Genomic DNA, 20,447 nt, shown 5'->3' with positions numbered 1-20,447 from the left:
TGTCTCTTTCTAAAAGATCCGCTCTGGCTGAGCCAGCACAGTCGTGGGCTCGATGCAAGAATCAGTCACTTGCTGAAATTTTCTGGCCTGGGCTAGGCAGGAGGCCGGACCAGTTGATCGTCGTGGTCTCCGCTGGTCTGTTGCCAGGGATTCCTCTGCCTAATCACTGGCCCATGAGCCTGCCACTGGCTCCCCGCTGCTGTAAAATACAGATATACGTGAATCGTATTGAACAAGCATGAGAGGCGGCAGCACCTTCCCTTGGAAGCAGAGGGTCCCTTCTCCAGTGTAGGGGGGCAGTTTCTGCTGGGAGCTGCTTTGCCAATACCGGAGCATTGCTGACCAGTCCTGCCTGCCCCACAGCACTGGGACATCTTGGGGAAAACTACAAGCAGAGCCTGCTCTTACCCCGCCCCCGAGACGCTGCCACTGGTGCGGCTGTTCTGCGTGGCCTGGAGCTACCTCGCTGCACAGCTGGGTTTGCTAGGCATCCATTTGCTGGTTCACCTATTGGAAATGCTCCCAAATTCTGTTACCATGGCAACCAGCCACGGGGGGGGGGGGAGGGGGGACTGGGACCAGCTGGAAGAACAGGCAAGGATGGAAACGGAGACCCATGGGAAGTTAAGGGGACGGGAAACAGTGTGAGGCACCTTAGGGATGCACAGGGCACCCCGAGCACTGTCCACCGAGAGGTCACTCCGAGATCCAGTCTGAAAGGCCTGTAACACGCAGGCCTGCAGAATGACCACTGGACAGTGAGGGGTACCCCTCTAGCCCAGAGAGAGAAAGGGGAGCAGGAAGCGGCTTCTGTCTCTAAGCTGGGACTGGTGTAAACTCAAGGGCCAAAGTTGGTTTGTTTCCCTCCCGAAGATTTTCCAGCGGGACTAGTGATTTCAGCTGCTCGCTTTGAGGCACGCTGCATCAGCCAGCCCCGAGCACCCATCCACAGGCAGCCAGCCCCGTCAGGCCTCAGAACGTCACTGTCGCTTTGGGAGACACCGGCCTTCCTCTCATTGCCCTGTTTCCCCCCTAGTGCGAATGAGGAACCCGGGAGCCTCCAGAAGCAGAAACTTCACAAGCAGGTAAGAAAATCTTCCCGCTCTTCTCCAGCCCCTCCACATCAGCCTGCCTGCCCCTTCCCTGTGGCTTCCAGCACTGCGGTGTCGGGGAGCAGCGGACGAGGCTATGGGACCGCGGTCTGTTTTGGGGACCGAGCTGTGTGAGTGTTTCTGGGCTGAGGCTGCTGGCAGGGGTGGGATGATCACTGTGCTTCACAGAGACGGGCTAGACCATGGGCACGGCCCATGTGAGCCTAGAACCGAGGGACACTCCAGTCTCGACTGGCCTCTTGTGCTCAGATAAAGCAGTTGTGTTTATACCGGATGTCTGGGAGTGACAGCTGGCCCTGCCAGGACCCTGTACTAGAGGGTTCTACCCAAACACAGCCCCAGCTGAACCCCTATCCCACCCCCAGTTAAGACTGGCTCAGTCCTGATCCAGCTGGGAACCTGGGGTCTGAGCGGACCTGTGTGAACAGGGGTTCAAATGGATCTGGTGGAACCTGGCATGTACCGGACCCCATTTGCTTTTTTGCTCCTTCCTTCTAATGTGGGAGCATCACCTTCTCCATTCAGTGCCCCAAATGGACCATTCTGAGCCCTCTTTGGTGCCTGGCAGTTTTCATTGCTGTCCACGCCAAAGCAGAGTGTTACTGAGAACCATCTTGTTAGTCTTTAAAGTGCTACATAGTCCAGTATTTTGTTTCAGCTACACCAGACTAACACGGCTACATTTCTATCACCCTTCTGCCCGGTAACTCACCCATCGTTGCTTCCCAGATCAAGGCATCCTCTACAGGACACTGCCCTCCAGCAAGGCTCGCCGCACTGGCCTCTCGCCCCCCCTCCTGGGGTATCAGTGCTCCGCAGCCTCGCTCTTGCCGCTGACGCCAGCAGCAGCCTCAATCTATCCCCTCACCTCCGGGCAAGTCAGGTCCGTAAAGGCCACTCCTCCGCGTGGATAGCTGTGGTGCAATGGGTAAGGGGAGACCCCAGCTCCCCCGCTACTCTGGAGGCCAGGGTCCCTCTGGTGGCAGCCTTGTCCTGCCCTCCTTCCCTCTTCCTCTACTGCCTCCCGTTCCCTGGGCCACTTCCCTGCACTCTCCTGACCCCTGTATCAAAGTCTGCAGGTATCAGGCCGGAGCCTCTATTGCTCTGCACCCCTGAGCCTGCCCAGCCCTACTCTATCCCATGTGCTTCTCTGGGAACCAGTCCTGCACTTTCTCTGGTCAGGCCCTCTCCGCTCCTTATAACCAGGGCTTCCCAGCAATCTGTCCTCTAACATAAGGGGAAAGGAGTCCAGGAGAGCTGGCCGTATTTTAAGAAGCCTTATTGAAGGCACAGGAACAAACCATCCCGATGCGCAGTAAGAAAAGCAAATGTGGTTGGCGACCAGTTTGGCTTAGCAGGGAAATCCTTGGTGAGCTTAAACACACAAAGGAAGCTCACAAGAAGTGGAAACTTGGACAGATGACTAGGGAGGAGTATAAATCTATTGGTTGAGCGTGCAGGGGTGTAATAAGGAAGACCAAAGCGCAACTGGAATTGTAGCTAGCAGGGAATGTGAAGGGTTACAAGAAAGGTTTCTACAGGCATGTTAGCAATAAGAGGGTGATCAGAGTGTGGGGCCCTTACTGGATGAGGGAGGTAGCCTACGGGATGTCTAGATTACATGTAGATGAGTTGAACCCTCTCACCATGGGGAAGGAGCCAAGGCCTTATCTTCTCAGTTGTCTGAGTAATGTCATGTTCACAAGTGCTACAGCTGGAGCATGAATTACTGTGCACGTCTCACAGGTGTGGCTGCATCTGGGGTGGAACACATCTGCTGTTGAAGAGTACACAGCAACAAGTTTGAGGAAGGACATTAAGGAGAATATGGAAGTCCATGGAGGCTGCAGGAGAAAGTAGGGAGGCAGACTAGACAATGCATCACAGAATCATAGAACTGGAACGTAACCCAAGAGGTCGAGTCCAGTCCCCTACCCTCACGGCAGGACCAAGCACCGTCTAGATCATCCCTGATAGATGTCTGTCTAATCTGCTCTTAAATATCTCCAGAGATGGAGATTCCACAACCTCCCTGGGCAATTTATTCCAGTGTTCAACCACCCTGACAGTTAGGAAGTTTTTTCTAATGTCCAAATTAAACCTCCCTTGCTGCAGTTTAAGCCCATTGCTTCTTGTCCTATCCTCAGAGGACAAGGAGAACAGGTTTTCTCCCTCCTCCTTGTAACACCCTTTTAGATACTTGAAAAATGCTATTATGTCCCCTCTCCGTCTTTTCCTTTCTCAACTAAACAAGCCCAGCTCTTTCAGTCTTCCCTCATCGCTCATATTTTCTAGACCTTTCATCATTTTTGCATCTGACAAAGTGGGTCTTTTCCCACGACAGCTTATGCTCCGATAAATCTGTTAGTCTATAAGTTGCCACAGGACTCCTTGTTGTTAATAATTTTTGTTGCTCTTCTCTGGACCTTCTCCAATTTCTCCACATCTTTCCTGGAATGTGGTGTCCAGAACTGGACACACTACTCTATCTAGGGCCTAATCAGCACAGAGTAGAGCAGAAGAATGACTTCTTCTGTCCGGCCAGGGCAGTGGAATTCACCGCCCTTCTCTTGGCACAACGTCCCCTCAGATCATTCAGTACCATAATATGAAACTATTTAATTGAAGTGCCTCAGACCTACTTTTTGTTTAGGTATCAATTTATAATTAGCGGCAGGCAACACAGCGGCACAGAACAGCCGGGAATGAAACCACTGAAGCCAGCGGGTAGGTGGGCCAGGAAAGGTGGTTTGATATAGGGGTGAATATGCCAGCAAACCAGCGAGAGGCAGCAGCCGTGCTATTTATATCACCTTGCGCCAGGCTGGGGGCTCTTATCAGCACCTACTTCCCAAAGGTTTGTTGTCTAACTAGGTGCCAAGCCATGTGGTCTGGATCTGATAAATCACTATTATTTATAGCCCCAGCTCAATGGGATTAGGTGCGGTACGTCTAATCCATCTGCTTCCACTGTGCTCTGGCTCCGGGTGACCTCAATCCTGGAGGAACTGAGTCTCACGCTATTTCTGGACACCTTGGCCTCACCAAAATCTCTTTAACCTGCAACCCCTCGTCTGAAACCCAGGCTGCTCCTGCCATTCCCTGGCATCAAGCAAGCTGCCTCCTTCCCTGGCCCTGCTGTAGCTGGGTGATGCAGGGCCTGGCGGCTCCAGAGAAGGGTTTGAATTGGCCAGTGGGGGGTGATGGCTCCTGATTCTTCAGCCCTCCTTTGCCCCTTCAGGATGTTCTTGGGTCTCTCCCCTTCCAGCGTCGTCCTGTTGGAAAAATAAATAACCATTTCCCCGCTGCTGCCCAGCCTGTAGGGGGCAGCGTGTGCAGCCATTCCCCTAGCCCTGTCTGCTCCTGCCAGGTGGCCTCACCTGTAACAGCCAGATCGGTGCCGTCTTCGTGCCATGCACGGAACACGCCTGAGAGGGCATCCTGGCCTCGTGAGGGCTGGAACGTCTCGCCCAAGGACATTTTTCCTTCTCTGCCAGGTGTCACCTAGTAGCTTTGGCAGGCAAGGCTGAGAGGAGTTGGGATTCCCTTCTCCCTGAGATGATTGATGCCTTGGCAGGACCAGCTCCCGTACCTTACCAGCTGGAACCGTACCAGCGCCTGGTGGTTTACTAACTCTCGCTCTGTTTTTCTCCCTTTGCTTCCGCTCTTTGGGCTGCTCGGTGGTAAGTCGTTCTGCTTTACAAACCATTATTTTACCGGGGGGTTAGAACCCACCCCCAGATCCTGCTGCTGCCCTCAGATTTGGGACCATACCAGTGCCAGCCCCGTCCTACTGTCTGCAGCAGGTTGGGGCTGAAACCCCGGATCAAACCCGTCTGAGCTCTGGGGAAGTTTTTATCCAGGCCCAACCTCTGTAGCATAGGCCACATCTCTGGTGGTGTTTAAATTCAGTGACACCTTGGCAAACGGCAGCAAGGGTTTTCCAGGGGGCAAAGAGAATTTTTCATGGCTCCATGGGAGAGATGGGGCTGTCCACATCAGAGGCTCAGGTAGCTGATGGGCCACAGGGGGTTTCCATCCAAAATTTGTGTTTTTTGAAATGTTGTGCCCTTAATAGAGGTAACACAAATGTCAACAGTGTCACTACAAACTCATAGCTTAGTTGCAGGGAGAAAGCAGGGACCAGCAGAGAACATGAGCCAGGATTTCTGGGTTCTGTTCCTGACTTTGCCACTAGTTTTAAGAACATAAGAATGACCACGCTGGGTCAGACCAATGGTCCATCTAGTCCAGTGTCCTGTCTTCCAACAGTGGCCAATGCCAGATGCCCTGGAGAGAATGAACAGAATAGGGAATCAAGAGATCCATCCCATCACCCGCTCCCAGCTTCTGATAAACAGAGGCTAGAGACACCATTCCTACCCATCCTGGTGAACTGATGGACCTATCCTCCATGAATTTATCTAGTTCTTTTTTTGAACCCTCTTATAGTCTTGGCCTTCACAACATCCTCTGGCAAGGAGTTCCACAGGTTGACTGTCAACTGCGTGAAGGAACACTTCCTTTTTTTGTTTTAAACTCACTAGTAATTTCATTTGGCGTGAGTCTACACAGCAGGGTTTAACTCGAAATAAGCTACGCAAATTGAGCTATGTCAATTGCATAGACTATTTTGAAATTGGGAGCATCTACACAGCACTTATTTTGAAATAAAGCACTCTTCCTCCAACTTCCCTCACTCCTCATACAATGAGGGTTACAGGAGTTGGAGTAAGAAGTCCTCCAGTTTGACAGTATTTCAACATTATTTCAAACTAACTGCCTGCTGTGTAGACGCCAACTAAGTTATTTCGAAATAATGTTACTGTGTAGATGTACCCGTGGTGACTATTAGTTCTTGTGTTATGAAGAGTAAATATCTTAATTTATTTTCTCCACACGTCATGATTTTATAGACCTCTATCATATCCCCCCTTAATCATCTCATTTCCAATCTGAAAAGTCCCAATCTTGTTAATCTTTCTTCATAGGGCAGCCATTCCAGACCTCTAATCATTTTTGTTGCCCATTTCTGAACCTTTTCCAATGCCAAGATGTGCTCACCTTTTCTCAGTCTAATTAGCTCTTAATTGAATCCCACTTGTGAAGTAATGCCAGTGTTGGAAAGGCAAGCTGTCTACAAAGAGCTGGGAGATCCTCAGAGCAGGCGAGACAGACGAGCAGAAAGCGATTTGTGCCGTGATACCAGATGAGCAAAAAAACGACAGGCCTGTGACTAGAACGAACACTGGAATATTCCCTTCTCCAAAGTGTTCTTCACTGGCAGTCAAGTCCTGTGGGTTCCTAAACCCTGTACATAGAATCACAGAATACTAGGACTGGAAGGGACCTCGAGGGGTCATTGAGTCCAGTCCCCTGCCCTCACGGCAGGACCAAATACTGACTAGACCATCCCTAATAGACATTTCTCTAACCTACTCTTAAATATCTCCAGAGATGGGGATTCCACAACCTCCCTGGGCAATTTATTCCAGTGTTTGACCACCCTGACAGTTAGGAACCTTTTCCTAATGTCCAACCTAAACCTCCCTTGCTGCAGTTTAAGCCCATTGCTTCTTGTTCTATCCTCAGAGGCCAAGATGAACAAGTTCTCTCCCTTATGACACCCTTTTAGATACCTGAAAACGGCTATCATGTCCCCCCTCAATCTTCTCTTTTCTAAACTAAACAAACCCAATTCTTTCAGTCTTCCTTCATAGGTCATGTTCTCTAGACCTTTCATCATTCTTGTTGCTCTTCTCTGAACCCTCTCCAATTTCTCCACATCTTTCTTGAAGCACAGACAGGCGTATGGTGCAGGCATCACACAGCAGGGTTTATTTGGTTAGCAGGTGGGTGTGCTTTAGAGCAACACTGGTTTGGTTTTGTTCTCAGAATGCACCCAGGCAATGTCTGGACTACAGAGCTTTTCCAGGATACCAGAGGTATCCCGGAAAAGTGATGCCATGTCCAAGGAACGCGTCCGCTTTTTCAGAACTATTTCCAAGAAAGCAGATGCGTTCTTTCACCATCCCTGTAATCCGTACGGGGAAGAAGGGATGTGTCGAAAGAGGTTTTTCCAAAATTTGGCCTTGTGTAGACGGGTCAAATTTCAGAAAAGCCTTGTCCGAAAGAAAAGCAGAAAAAGATACACAAACTGTGGTTTGCAATTTACGTATCTTTTTCCGACTTTTCTTTGCAGTCCAGACATAGCCCCAGATACCACGGTGATGGGCACAACTCAGGCTCTAACATCAGTAAGTGTCTGTCAGCAGCCCTTCCCTGCTCTGTCATTGTGTTGGTTAGTTACAGACGGGCCTGAGCTTTTACGTCCAGTGGCAAACTTCCCCAGGAGCTGGGCCAGGTTTGGATCCGAGTTCAGGTTCGGATCGAACCTGTGGCTGCGTTTCATGCTGCCCTCCCTCAGAGAGGGAAGTAGCCACTGCTAGGACTGGACTCCCAGATTTGCCCTTACTACAAACTTCTTGCAACTAAATCTCTGACAAACTTTGGAGTCTATAAAAACAAACAAACATGGCTGACATTTTTTATTCCCAAATTTAGTGCTTCTAATTAGGTATCTTTTGCATGTATAGCAGGAGGGCTACTCCTGCCTGGCCCTCCCGCAGGACCTCGTAAGGGTAGTCCCACTGGCCTGAGTCTGAAACACAGTTTAAGTCTGGCCCTTTAAGGCAAGGCCAAGGCCCTCCGTCCCAAGTCCAAAACACAGTTCAGGGTTCTAGCGGGGGGGGGAGCCGGGCCCACCCTACTCCACCGGGTCCCAGCCCAGGGCCCTGTGAGTGACCAGATAGCGTGTCACTCCCTCGGCGGGGCAATCCAGCCGAAACACGCCGAGGTTCTCCGGGAGGGAGAACCGGTTCCCGCTCCTGCCCTGGGCCACTTCCTTTCTGGTTCGCTGGGGTTCCTTCCCACGTACTCGTCCAGCTTGCTGTGCCCTTTGGGTCGGTGTCTCCTCGGTGGGCAGCCTCTGGGATGCACTAGCCCCACCAGCCTCTTTTGGAGCCTCCGGTGACAGCTGTGCGGGAGCTCCTTTCCCAGGTCCTTCTCCTCCGGCTGCCACCTCTGACTGAGTTCTTGCTCAGGCTTTTATAGTGGCGCTACAGCCCGGGCATGCTCAGTAGGGCTGCGGGGGAGGGGCCTCTGCAGCCAGGTAACCCTGGCTGGGCCCTGCAGGCTCAGTGCGGGGCTGCCTCGCCCTGTCACAGGGCCCGTACGTGAGGTGGTTGGGCTGGCCCCATGCTCCTGGACAGGACGGGTGGGCGAAGGGGCAGCCAGCCCGCCACATCTTCTAGAGCACCCTGCCCACCCAGAGCAGTGATTTAAAGAGCCCACGGTGCTGGCTGGTGCCATTGCTACCGCAGCAGCACCAGCGTCCAGGAGCCCTGAACGCCTTTGCCCTCCCGCCCCTGTTGGTGGGCCTCTTGTCCAGTCTCCCTAGTCTGGCACGCGCCGGAAAACATGCTCCATTCTCTTTAGAAAGACATGTTAGAGGAGTGGGGTTTTCAAATGTCACTTGCTACGGTTGGGTGCAAGGATTTGGCTGGAAGGGGTGAGCAGGGAAGGGGAGGGAGTGGAGAGGGGGTGTGGCCTGGTCAGAGTGGGGGCGGGGCCTGGTGGAGCAGGGACGGCATATGGGCGGGGCCACAGGCTGGAAGCTTCCCCCTCTGCCCATGGTAGCCACCTCCTATCCCCCTGGCCTTCCTCTCCGAGGAGCCGGGAAGTGTTCCGCTTCTCCAAACGGCACCCACTCTGGGTGCAACTGACCCCCCGCTGGCCCCTGGGGCATGTGCAGTATTGCAGTGAGGTGCACTGAGTTGTGCCTACAGGCGGAGGCTTTGCTAGTGGCTCTTTGGTAAGCTCATAAATGTGTCCCTCTGTCCAGCGCCCCCTGCTGGGGCAGAAGCAGAAGAAGGCGCGCCAGGAGCCCACGCTGGAAGCCAAGCCCAAGAAATTGAAAGTGAAAAAGTTGGCCGCCCAGAGCCCCGCAGAGGAGCCCAGTGCCCCCTCTCAGAGTAAGAGATGCGTGCGACTCCACCACAGCCAAGGGCAGGCAGCCCCGCGGACCTGTGAACGGGCGTGGAGACATCGGGGAGGGCGCCAGGGGAACTGAGTCACGCACCCAAAGGCAACCCGCACCAGCGGCCCTCCCGGCTGTGCGCTACCTGATCCAATGACCCTTCTGTGCTTGCTTCCTGCCTCTCTCCTTGTCTCTGGCAGCGCAGGGGCAGCCGGCATAGCTCTGGGGGGGTGCCCAGAACAAGGGGTAGGTCTGTATGCCTGTTCCCACACTGGGACTGGGACCTGCTGGCTGTGCCGGTAGGAGCCCCCCAGAGCACACGGGCTCTTGCAGGCTGCTGGAGCTCTACCAGCAGAGGTCAAGCCTCACTGTTCTGCCCGTCGGCACCTTGTGGCAGGCTGTGGGCGCACAGACACACCTCCCGGCATTTAGCCTGGCTCAGTGTCTAAGCTTTGCCTCCAAGACACAGGCCCATGCTCTGTGTATTTCCTGCAAAGGCAGGAGAGCAACTATATTGGACTACAAACAAGACCCCTAAAGACATGGGGGGACCCATATATCTGCCCTCCCCCCCTCTGAGCTGCCCCCTCTGGAAGCTCACGCCCCTACCCCCGTCCTGTTTCTGTCCTCACTCTGGCCGCTCTCCCAGCTGTCAGGAGACTGCGGAAGAAGGAGGAGAAAGGGGAGGAGGAGAGCGAGAAGCAGCCCGATCTCAAATCCACCAAAGAGCCCAGGAAGAAGAAGGAGAGTCCCGCCTTGCATGTCAGTGTGGCCAAAGCCTCTAAGAAGAAGCAGGGTAAGAGGGTGCTGGGTCCCTTCCCATGGGGTCTCTCAGTTCATGCCCACCACCCCCAGCCCTAATCCACATCAGTCACACACCTGCCGACAGGCCACAGGCTCATGCCCATGTCACAATCCCGCCACACGCTTGCAGCCCAAACCCAGGCGCCGTGCGCACGTGCCACAGCCCCAGTGTACCCTCACGTCCCCATCCCAGCCAAATGCAGCCCTCCCAATCCAGCACACAGCCCTGCACGCACACAGCTCTGCACACAAACGTGGCCTTCACAATCCGGCACACGGCCCTGCCCAGATACCACAATCCCCCAAATCACGTGGCAGCATGCAAACACAAACCAGCACAACTGCCAGTCCTGTCTAGCCCTCCTGCATCCCAGTCTGTCTGGAAGCCCTCTTGGAAAACGCTCTCCCCCGCCCCTAAAATACAGCGACAGCCGCGTCCTGGGGACGTCCCAAAGCCCGGCTTTCGGAGGATTGCACACAGCGGGCAGGTGGCTGTTGAGGTTTTGGGCCCCGTTTTAGTGTCCTCCCTCTGCATATGAGATCCGTTTCCCAGACAAATAGTTCACCCTCCCACCAGCTCCTGCTCCTTAGTGGCTGTCTAGGGGCAATTACTGTAACCCCCCATCTCCTCTTTGCGGGAGGGAAGGGAGGAGGCGAGGGGCAGAGCCGAGGACTGCGTAGACCACACAGAGGCAGCCAGACGGTCACTAGGTGGCAGCCTTGAACCACAGCCTGTCCCACCCCGTGGCTCACACGTACGGTTATTTTCTAAAGGCTGTTTTCTAAGCTGCTGTTTCCTGCAGGGTAAACTCCTGGGGTAAAGTGCTCTAAACACCAGGGGAAACACCCCTGCATTTCCAACCAGGTTTGAAACTGGTTCAGCTGGTGCCATGCAGGCCCAGGGTTAGCCTGAACCGGTTCTCAAAGAAGTGTGAATCTGGTGAGGGAGGGGAGATCCAGCATGGGCCCAGTGAAATCAGAGCAGCCCCCCGGGCTACAGAGGTTTTGAGAACACACTTACGCGTTCTTCTTTCCTGGATCCTTCCCCTTTACACTGGCAGGCCAAGCCAGTTAGAAACCAATTTTACAGGATTCGTGATCAAGTTTGGTTTGAGCCCCGGCATGAACGAGGCTCCCAGATACTGGAGGGGTGAGGTGAATGCAACGGGTGACGTAAGGCCTGGGGTAGGTATAGGCCCCATGCGAGTCCCCCGCTGTGGAGAAAGTTCCTCTGAACAGGACAGGCAGAGCCGTTGCTGCAGCTGCCCATTAACGTGGCTGTTTTTCTTTAATCTCCTCGTCCCCTCTCGGCTCCCCACTGAACTTCCAGCCGACTCGGAGGAGGAGGAAGAGGAGGAGGCGGAGAATGACGACCCACCCAAAAAGCCCAAAAAGAAACCGCCCAAAGAGATCCCAGCTAGAGAGAGCAAGGAGAGAAAACCCAAGCTGAGAGGTCAGCAGCAGGGGAAGGGACTGCAATGTGGAGGTGAATGGGGGTGTGAGAGGAAGGAGGGTCTAGTGGCAATGTGCTAACCTAGGACATGGGGGGCTGGTCAATTCCCTGCTCCTCCGCAGGCTCCGTGTGTGACCTTGGGTAAGTTACTCGCTGCTTCTGAGCCTGGGTCTCAGCTCTGTGAATTTATGGGGGGGGGTGTCAGGGCCGATGAGGGGTGAGACCGTGAGGGTGAAGGTGGGCTGTATGGCACCATAGTTCACAAAACTGGGGGGGTGTTGGGGAAATTTGGGGGGGTATACACTCCCATGGGGGGGGGTAGGGAAATATCTGGCTGGGCTGGAGAGAGCTGGTGGTGCTTTGCCTGGCTTTGGGATTCCTCCACTGTCTCCACAGGGCGGGCAGACAGCCCCGCACTGAGTCACTGGCTGAGCTAAGCTTCCCAAGCCTGAGATCATGCATGGAGGGGGCATGAAGCTCTTCCCAGTCCAGCTCTCCCCCGAGTCCCTCCCGGCCGTGCCGCCCGGTGCCTCGCCGGGGGCGCTGTTATCAGTGCGGGGAGTGTCTTCCCCGTCACACTGTCCCTGAGGTCACGTCCCTGGGTCCAGGGCCACCCTACCAGTGCCTGTGCCCTGCCCAGCCCAGCACCAGAACCCCCCTCTGGGGGAGGGAGTGGCCCCTCCGCGTGAGGGGGACTGAAGCTGTGGGGGAAAGGGGTAGCCTACTGTACCATGCTGGATGGACTAGACACCATTTACTGCAGCGACCTCTAGTCTGGAAGAGCTGGCAACCTGGAGCATGGCCAGAGGGAGACCCGGACCGGAGGACTCCCGAGTAGCAGCAGGTGGCTGCACAGTTGGCCAGAGAAGCGGCGTTTGAAGGGGAACATGCTGGACTGGTGCTGAGCCGGGGGATAGGGCGGGAGGTGGCCAGAGCCCATACGTGGCTGCTTAGGGCCCCGTGACCTTTGGGGCAATTTTGTGGTGCCCTACACGGCTGCATGTTCTGCATATGGATAGGGACGGCCCTGCCTGTGTCGCGCTTCTCTTGTCTCCCCCCTGCCCCGGCTATGTCCCCACAACACATCTGGCTTTCCCCGTCTCCCCTTCCCTTTCGCTCCTTTCTCCCTGGCTTGTCCCCACTCTTCCCCATCCTCTCTTCCTCATCGCTTATCCCTCACTAGCCCTTCTGCCATCCCCACACTGTTTCCAGCACTCCTCTCTCCCCCCCGCCCGCTGTTTCCCGCTTTCCCTTCCCCCTTCCTTCTCTCTCACCGGTTTTCTCTGCCGGGACAGGAGACAGAAGTGAGGGCGATGCCAAGACCCGAGCTGCAAAGCCCACGAAGAAGGAGCCGACATCTATGTTCCAAGTGAGCGGGGACAAGAAGGAGAGAAAAGGCAAAAAGAAAGGTGACAGGCAACAGGTGCCCATACAGCCCCTGCCCCCCGGAGCTCTCCTCAACTCAGGGCTCCTGAGGCGTTGCCATTGGTACCACGGGCGTCCTGGGGATGTGGCTCAGGCTGTGAGAGAGATTGGGGCCAGGACTGAGTTATGGGCTAAGAGGGGCGAGAGCCCATAGCCCCACCAACAGGCTGGGTCAGGGGTCAGTACTCGGGTGGAGACCTCCCCGGAAAACCCTGCTGGTGCATTAGCAGGGGAAGTGCCTGACCTGACCCGGTGCCGGCCCGGTTGCCCTGGCACGTTGCTAGGAGTGCAGTGCAAGCTCTGGGGGATCAGTAACAGGCCCGTGGCACGTCTGTGAGTATGGGGGTGCAAACCAGATCTCAGTCCCCTGCAAGATGCCATCTTCACTTCCCTAGCTAGCCATGGCTTTGAGATTCTCTGCTGTAAGGCACGGCCCTTAGCACCGGGGCCCCTCTCTCGAGTGCACGTGTCTCCCCCGCAGCCGCAGCCGTCATGAGCAGCGAGGCGGAAGACGACTCGGATTCCAGCACCAAGCCAATCAAACCCGACCCGAAAAGGGACACAGCTTCCATGTTCCAGGCAGGCGGTGACAGCCACAGGGAGAAGAAGACCAAAAAGAAAGGTGGGATCAGAAGGGGACGAGTCCCATTGCTCAGGGCCAGCGGCAGGGCAGCACATGGGGCAAGCTGGAGGGGATTCTTGTGGGGCGTATGGTTGGGCTCTGGAGGAGGAGGCTGTGTTGCCCTCTACTGGCTTATATAACTAGTGGACTCGGCCGTGTCCTTTGTGCAGAGAAGCCACAGAGGCTGTTTGTCCAGGCAGCAGCTCAGGGAGTTAGGACCCCTCACTCTCCCATTGCTGGCAGTGTGCCCACCACATTGCTCCAGAAATGACCTTGCTGTGTGGGTGACTGAAAATGCTCTGCTCCAGGACAGCAGGCTGTGCTGAGGGTGGCCGCTGCATCCATAAATCAATCCCCGTGGCACCAGCAACGGTGCCCTCCACCTGCCAGTGGTCTCAGCTCCTGCCTCCCCTCCCGCTGCGATGCCGGCGGAGCTGGGCCGATGGGGTCTGGGCCGCGGAGCGGGGGATACCCACTGAGCACCGTGTGCATTTCTATCCGCAGCTCTCCCCAAAGCCACCGGAGAGCAGAGCGAGGGGGAGGCCTCGGAGAGCCCTCCGAAGAACTCCAATAAGAAAGGGAAAGGAAAGAAGGCCAAGAAGGTAAAAGGCTGACCAGTCGGGGGCTAACGGGGCAGGGCTGGGAATGGGGTTTTCTCACAGCCTCCTTCGCCTCTGAAGAGCAAAGTCCAGCGGCTGCCTCAGCAGTAGGGCTTGAAGACGCTGCCTGCTGTTAATGCTACAGGAGGGTGAGAGGTTGGGGAGGCAGCCCATCTCGCCGCGAGGGACCCCAGAGAGAATGGAGGGTGGGCTGTAGAAAGGGGCCCAGGTGGAAGAGAAAAGTTTGCCCCAGCAGATTCCCGCACCATCCGGGGAAAAGGGGATACCCCAGCAGGTTTCTGCAGTGGCCGAGGGGGAGAGGGTGACCTCAGCAGGTTCCTATGGTGGCTGGGGGACTGAGGCCAGAGAAGGGAGAGGCTGAGGTGCCTGGGTCCCAACTGGCCAGACCCAGGAAGCTGTGACTGAAAGGAAGGGGAAAGGCGCCAATGCAAGATGCGGTCGGGCAGGCTGCTGGCATATGCACCGTGGCGAGTGCACATCTGGCTGCTAACGCTCTCTCTCCGAACAGCCCTAGAGCAGCGTGTGCCTGTAACGAGCCCTCCCTAACGCCCTCTCCCCTTTCCGTTCTGGGTGCTGGGCCACAGAAGGAGGAGAGGCCGCCTTCCCCTGTCATCGAAGTGGACAGCCTGGAGGACTTTGTGCTGCAGCCGGCTCCTCAGGGCGTGACCATCAAGTGTCGGGTCACTCGAGACAAGAAGGGGATGGACCGGGGCCTCTACCCTACGTACTACCTGCACCTGGACAACGAGAAAAAGGCAAGCAGTGAAATAAGGTCCCAGCCCCTCACTCGGGGCAAGCGTGCCGGGGAACGGTTTTCCAACCCCCCAGAGCTTTTGAGGCTCTGAAATGGGGCAGAAAGTCCCCATCTCAGAAAACGTGGCGAGCCAGGGATCGTTTCGGCAGGCGGCAACTGAAGTTTTGCTTTTCGAGAACTTCGAAACAGTCTGTTTTGACTTGCACTTGAAACTTGGTTTTTAACCTGGTGTTAGCTGATTTGACAGAAATGTCAAAAGGGAAAGTCATCTTGAATGGAAAGTGACATGTGTCGAGCTGGAACTGCGCAAATGGCATTCTGGCAGCTTCGGGGTCTCTTCCTTTGAATCGGGGAAGATCAATTGAAACTGTTCTTTTCTTGGGCCCCAAAACCATTTTGCTGGAAAATTCCCAGTCAGCTCTACTTGGGACACTGCAAGCCAGACAAAGCACTTGAAAATATACTCTGCCTATGCAGAGGGGAACAATGGCCTAATGGGTGAGAACCATCCCTGGTGTAAACCCATTGCAGTCACTGGAGTTACACCAGGGCTCAGCTTGTTTCCCATCTCTCCCACCTGATATGCTACGGGGGTTCCCGCTCATCGCTCCGGACTATGGGTGTGTCTAGACTACATGGCTTTCTTTCTTCACAGATCCCCCTCTAGACTGCCGCGTTTTGCCGACAAAGTGCTGAGTCGGCAAAACGTGGCGGCCATTTTTATGCAAATTAGGCGCGGGATATTTAAATCCCTGCCTCATTTGCAGTGCCGACCTGCCTAATCCGCATCCCTCTGCCGACAGAGGGATTCAGTCTAGACATACCCTTTGAGCACATCTGTACCCATGTGTGAATACAAGGCCTGGCACAGAACCTAACTCCAGGTAGCGGAGGGCTTTCGAGGAGCTGGGCCTAGGCCGACTGACCCACTCTTTTGGGGAGTGTCTCCGTTTGAGAGACCCAGTGATGTCATCGCAATCGACATTGTGTCACAGCCTGGTGACAGATGGCCGCCCTGCCGCCCTTGTATCATGATGTTCTGATGCAACCGTGCAAATGTCACAATACTGGGACTCACAGGCTTATCCAGTTGACAAACCAGAATGGGTGAGAGGCCTAGAACCGCCCTCCCCAGAGAGTTGAAAAAGACCCCTCGGGGGTCGTCTGTCCCACACATGAGTTTAGTGATTAGTCCTGATGATGTGAGCTGCCTCGCCATTCCCATCTCTTGTGGCAGTGGGTCTAGGTCCAGCCCCTTTGAAAGCTCCAAGCTTCTCCTATCTGTTGGCGGTTTCCTTGTGCCAGGGAAGGTAACGGTCATGGGAGGTGGTCGTCCTGGAGACAGGCGATCTCTGTGGTAATGAAGGCCAGTCACCAGGAGGGCTGTGCATAACAGGACAGTGGCCTTGACCTGAGCTCTGTACCTACCGGGGAGACAGTGCACCGCATGCTGTATTCCCAGCAGCATGAGCGTGTTTTGGGCTTGATAGAGCTTCTTCACAGTGTGACCTGAGTCCTGTTGCCCTGAGTTGCTCAGCCCCTGTAAACCGGCCCCTTCCTTCCCGTCTCTGACTAGGGTTGCGAGGTATTCACCTGGACAGTCCAGTATTTTTGCCTCCTGTCCAGTAAAAAAATATGTCCGGTATGTTCTGATTTTTTCCCTGGCCAGGAGGCGAAAATACTAGGCATCTGCATTCACTTTTAAAGAGGACATGCTGTTTTAATGCTGGGTTTTTTTGGATTTTTTTGCTCAACAACTTCGGTTCCCCCCCTCTTTTCTTCCCCCCTTCAACAGAACTTTTTTCCTGGTGTTTTTTTTTTTGTGGGGGGAGGTGTTCGGTATTTTTGTTTCAACCATCTGGCAACCCTATCTCCGACAGGTGTTCCTGCTGGCTGGTCGGAAGCGGAAAAAGAGCAAGACCTCAAACTACCTGATTTCCATTGATCCCACTGATTTGTCCCGAGGTGGGGAGAACTTCATTGGGAAGCTGAGGTATGAGAAAGTGGCACAGGGCAAAACTGGTTTCTGCGTGGGCCACCTGTTTCCATGAGTCCAGAGCAAATTCCCCACAGGGGAAAGGATAAGGGGTGAAAATATCTATTATATTGCAGCGTCAGGCCTATACAAGGGGAATCGGGCCAGCCTAGGTCTGCTGCCTGGGCTCTCTCCTGCATTCTGCTGTTGCTGCTGCGCTAAAGTTCGATCTATTTGGGATTCTGTCAAACTCTGGCTTAGCAAACGCTGCCGCACAGTGAAGCAAATGCTCTGCAGCGAGTGGAGGGCTCCAAGGCCCATCCTTACAGACAGAACGTGGCAGCAAATGTTGGGAAGGATGGGGAGTGTGCACATCCGGGTCACAGGTTCAGATCCAGTGGTCCCAGGAAGCCGGGCCCTTGTGCAGACAGTCAGGAAAGATTCCAGTGCCACCCAGCTGACTAGCAGAGCACCCAGCACGAGGTTTGTGTTTCTACTGGAGGCGCACATTGGTGCAACCGCTAACAGGAAGATTTGAACCTTAGTATAGGAGCCTCTCCCCTGGTGCGAAAAGCCAGCTGGCTCCCAGCCCATGCTGTAGAAGTCTCTTGTTCTTAACTGTTGCTGTGGTCTAGGTGCCACTGCATGGGACAGTGAACCACACTAGGTGTGTGGGTTACATTGGCAAATGCCTCAGTGCACATAAAATTTATTCCACACATGGATGTAAAAGATTAGAGGGAACATTGTTCAGATCCTGCCCTGATTGGTAATGAGTGAAAGCGATCACCAGCCAATGTCAGTTTGGTGGCCTGTGAGGAGGGGAGGACTCCGGTATCCAGGGCTGTTCATCTGTCTCCATTCACTGGCACTACATCAATATCAGAAGATAGTAGGGCAGGCGTGGTCCTTCCCACCCTGCTCCCTCGCTCCCTGGGCTCAGGGGTAGTTTCCCCGTGTACAAACCCTCCTTTCTACATGAAGATGTGACCCAGACTGCACTGCTCTGCTTTCCAGTGGGTTAGTTGGCTTCTTACTTACAGTCAGGCCCTGCCCTGCCAGTGTAGGGCGGAATCTGGCCCTTCGATAGCAGAGTGGGGAGAACATGTCGCCCATGGCCGGGGCAGGGGGAACAGGTCTTGCACTGAATCCTTCAGTTAGCTGGAGGAATGAATCCCACACAGAAAACTGTTGGAGGGAGGGGCCGCAAGGCTGGCCGCTGCTTGGAAACACAAGGAGCCGGAGGAGGAGTGTGTATTGTTTCTTGGGCGCATTGTTAGGTTGCCACTTCCCACCACGGCCCAAGGATTGAGGCCTTCTGCCTTTGCTGCTGGGGGGTCACAGCTTTTCTGGCTGGAACTGGAGGCCCATCTTACTAGATCTGGCCTCCAGACTGTCGCTGGGGGGCAGGGAGGGGAAAACTGGCTTGTCTAGTTCTTTCTGAAGGGGAAGGAGGCCACCCCTTGAGGGTGCCGTCAGCAGGGAGGAGCCAGGCGCATCTCAGCCAGCAGCCCTCACTGCCGGCCAGAGGAGTTCACCGGGGACTGCTGGAGCGAGGGGAGGGGCAGATGTGCGGAGGGCAGCTCAGAGACTGGCTCCCAAACCAGGAGGAAGCGCTCTGCTCAGTTGCCGACATGGCAGGAATTAGCTCCGTGCAGTTCAGTGCATATCCGAGGCTGGCTGCCTCAGGCCCTACCCCGCTGCCTGGTGCTCCAGCGGGGAGAGCAGGGGAAGCCCCAGCACCCCGGCCTACGCCCCAGTGAAAGCGCTGGGAGGGCTGGCGGGGGGTGGGCCTGAATACGAGTGGGTGGACCATGGCCCAGTCCGGCCCAGCTGTGGCTATGCCCCTGGCATAGGCTAAACACTGTGGCCTGCGAGATGTTTTTTTTTTTACTGATGCCCACGCGCAGGGTTGCCAGACTCTGCTGGTTTCCGTCACATCGTTTTTTCTTACCGGTGTTACTAAAGTGACAGGCGGCAAAGCCAGGGCACGGGGAGGGAGGTGCAGCCTGGTTGCCCACAGCACTGACTGTGGGAGCCGGGTGCTCCCTCTGCAGCTAATCCCAGCGCTGCTACGGTTCAGTCCGCACCCCCTGCAAATTCTAGGGACGCCAGCGCAGAGAGCAAAACGGCCCTACCCCGGGAAAGCGACTCGGTTCTGACGATCTGGCGCCCTTTGGCTCTCTCATGCAGCCCACTCGCTAGCCTCGGTTGCCCGGTGCTGTGCCGGGCACTAGACTGGACGGGGAGGCGTGTGGAAGAGGCAGCTGGGTCTGGAGAGAGCTAAGGAGCATTTCCGTGCTTTGGGGTCTCATGTGGCCCGACAGAGCCTGGTCTGGTGCAAGTTGTTCCCTGGCAGAACACAGCACCCTTCCCCCTCCCCGTTAATCAAGTGCTTGTCAGTAAGTGCCCGACCTTGGCGGACTCCAGTGGAGCAGAGCTGCTCCTCTTGTTCCAGAGCTTTGGGGGACCACTGCAAGCACCCAGTGTCCCTCCACCCCCACTGGCCTCCCTATGATTGTGCTGCTGGGGGGCATCTGCTCAGATACCCTTTTGCCATGATACTCCTTTCATAGCAGCACAGTAACCAGAGGGGTAACCTAAGGAAGGGCAAATAGAGGATGTGGGAGGGGAGAGGGGTGCCAAATACAGCCTCGCCCCCCCCCCCCCCCGTCCCGTTCCTCAGTCTGATCTTCTGTTTCGGGATGCAGATCCAATTTAATGGGGACTAAGTTCACCGTGTTTGACAATGGAGTGAACCCCGACAGAGCGAACGCCGACTGGTCCAACGTGCGACAGGAGCTATCGGCCGTTGTGTATGTAAGTCACTGATGTGGGCCCCTTCCACCCGCCCCAGGGAGAGAGCTGCACTCACTGTGCCACCTCTCACAGCGGCTGCCCGTGGCCTGTGCCCATTGCAATCTGGGCCAGACCCAGTGACTCCTGGATTCACGGCCAGTAAACCCAGCGGTCCTGAGCTCTGCCCTGCAGAGCGGAGGTGGCAGCCAGGCAAGCTTCTCCATACATGCAGCCCAGCCGTGCTGTCTCCTGTGGCTGGGAGACAGGGTTGTATGGGGCACTGCCAGGGGTCCAGGACCTGACAGTAGGATAGGGAGTCCAGACACATGGGTCAGAAAACAGCGGCTAAGTCTTGGAATGGGATGTTTGTCCCTGCTCGGGATGTGAGAGCCTCCAGTGACTTACTCAGGCGCCTGCTGGGGCTTCTGTTTCAGGAGACAAACGTTTTAGGGTTCAAAGGACCCCGGAAGATGACCGTGATCATCCCTGGAATGAATTCGGACAATGAGCGGGTACCAATCCGGCCCCGAAACGTAAGTTGGCACAACAGCGAGCAATGCTGGAACAGGATCCCCCCCCATGGCGTAGCCCACTTCTAGCAATAGAGATGCAGTCGTGTTAGTCTGGCATATCACACACACATGCCCTTCCAACCCTCAGAGCCACCCGGAGCATGTCTCTCACACACACACACACACACACACACACACACACACACACACACACACACACACACACACACACACACACACACACACACACACACACACACACACACACACACACACACACACACACACACACACACACCAGCTGGCCCTCAAGCCACCCGGAGCATGTCACCC

General features: G+C 55.4%; 1 protein-coding gene across 3 annotated transcripts in view; it reads left to right on the top strand.

The window, feature by feature from the left end:
• Positions 1 to 20,447, top strand: part of TULP1 (TUB like protein 1) — a 44,211-nt gene that overhangs the window by 14,087 nt on the left and 9,677 nt on the right. For 2 of the 3 annotated variants that reach the window (XM_075910360.2, XM_075910359.2), the window contains exons 2-12: positions 1,037 to 1,085; positions 9,016 to 9,145; positions 9,800 to 9,946; positions 11,285 to 11,440; positions 12,703 to 12,816; positions 13,314 to 13,454; positions 13,959 to 14,056; positions 14,659 to 14,829; positions 16,709 to 16,821; positions 19,515 to 19,623; positions 20,037 to 20,135. In XM_075910360.2, the coding sequence (XP_075766475.2) occupies positions 1,037 to 1,085; positions 9,016 to 9,145; positions 9,800 to 9,946; positions 11,285 to 11,440; positions 12,703 to 12,816; positions 13,314 to 13,454; positions 13,959 to 14,056; positions 14,659 to 14,829; positions 16,709 to 16,821; positions 19,515 to 19,623; positions 20,037 to 20,135 (1,327 nt within the window). The remainder of the gene's footprint in view (positions 1 to 1,036; positions 1,086 to 9,015; positions 9,146 to 9,799; positions 9,947 to 11,284; positions 11,441 to 12,702; positions 12,817 to 13,313; positions 13,455 to 13,958; positions 14,057 to 14,658; positions 14,830 to 16,708; positions 16,822 to 19,514; positions 19,624 to 20,036; positions 20,136 to 20,447) is intronic. The other variant, XM_075910361.2, reaches the window with a different exon arrangement.

Source organism: Pelodiscus sinensis, chromosome 27 (genome assembly GCF_052426305.1).
Source record: "Pelodiscus sinensis isolate ZL-2025 chromosome 27, ASM5242630v1, whole genome shotgun sequence".
Classification (NCBI taxonomy): domain Eukaryota; kingdom Metazoa; phylum Chordata; order Testudines; family Trionychidae; genus Pelodiscus; species Pelodiscus sinensis.
This window is presented reverse-complemented; position numbering and strand designations above follow the sequence as displayed.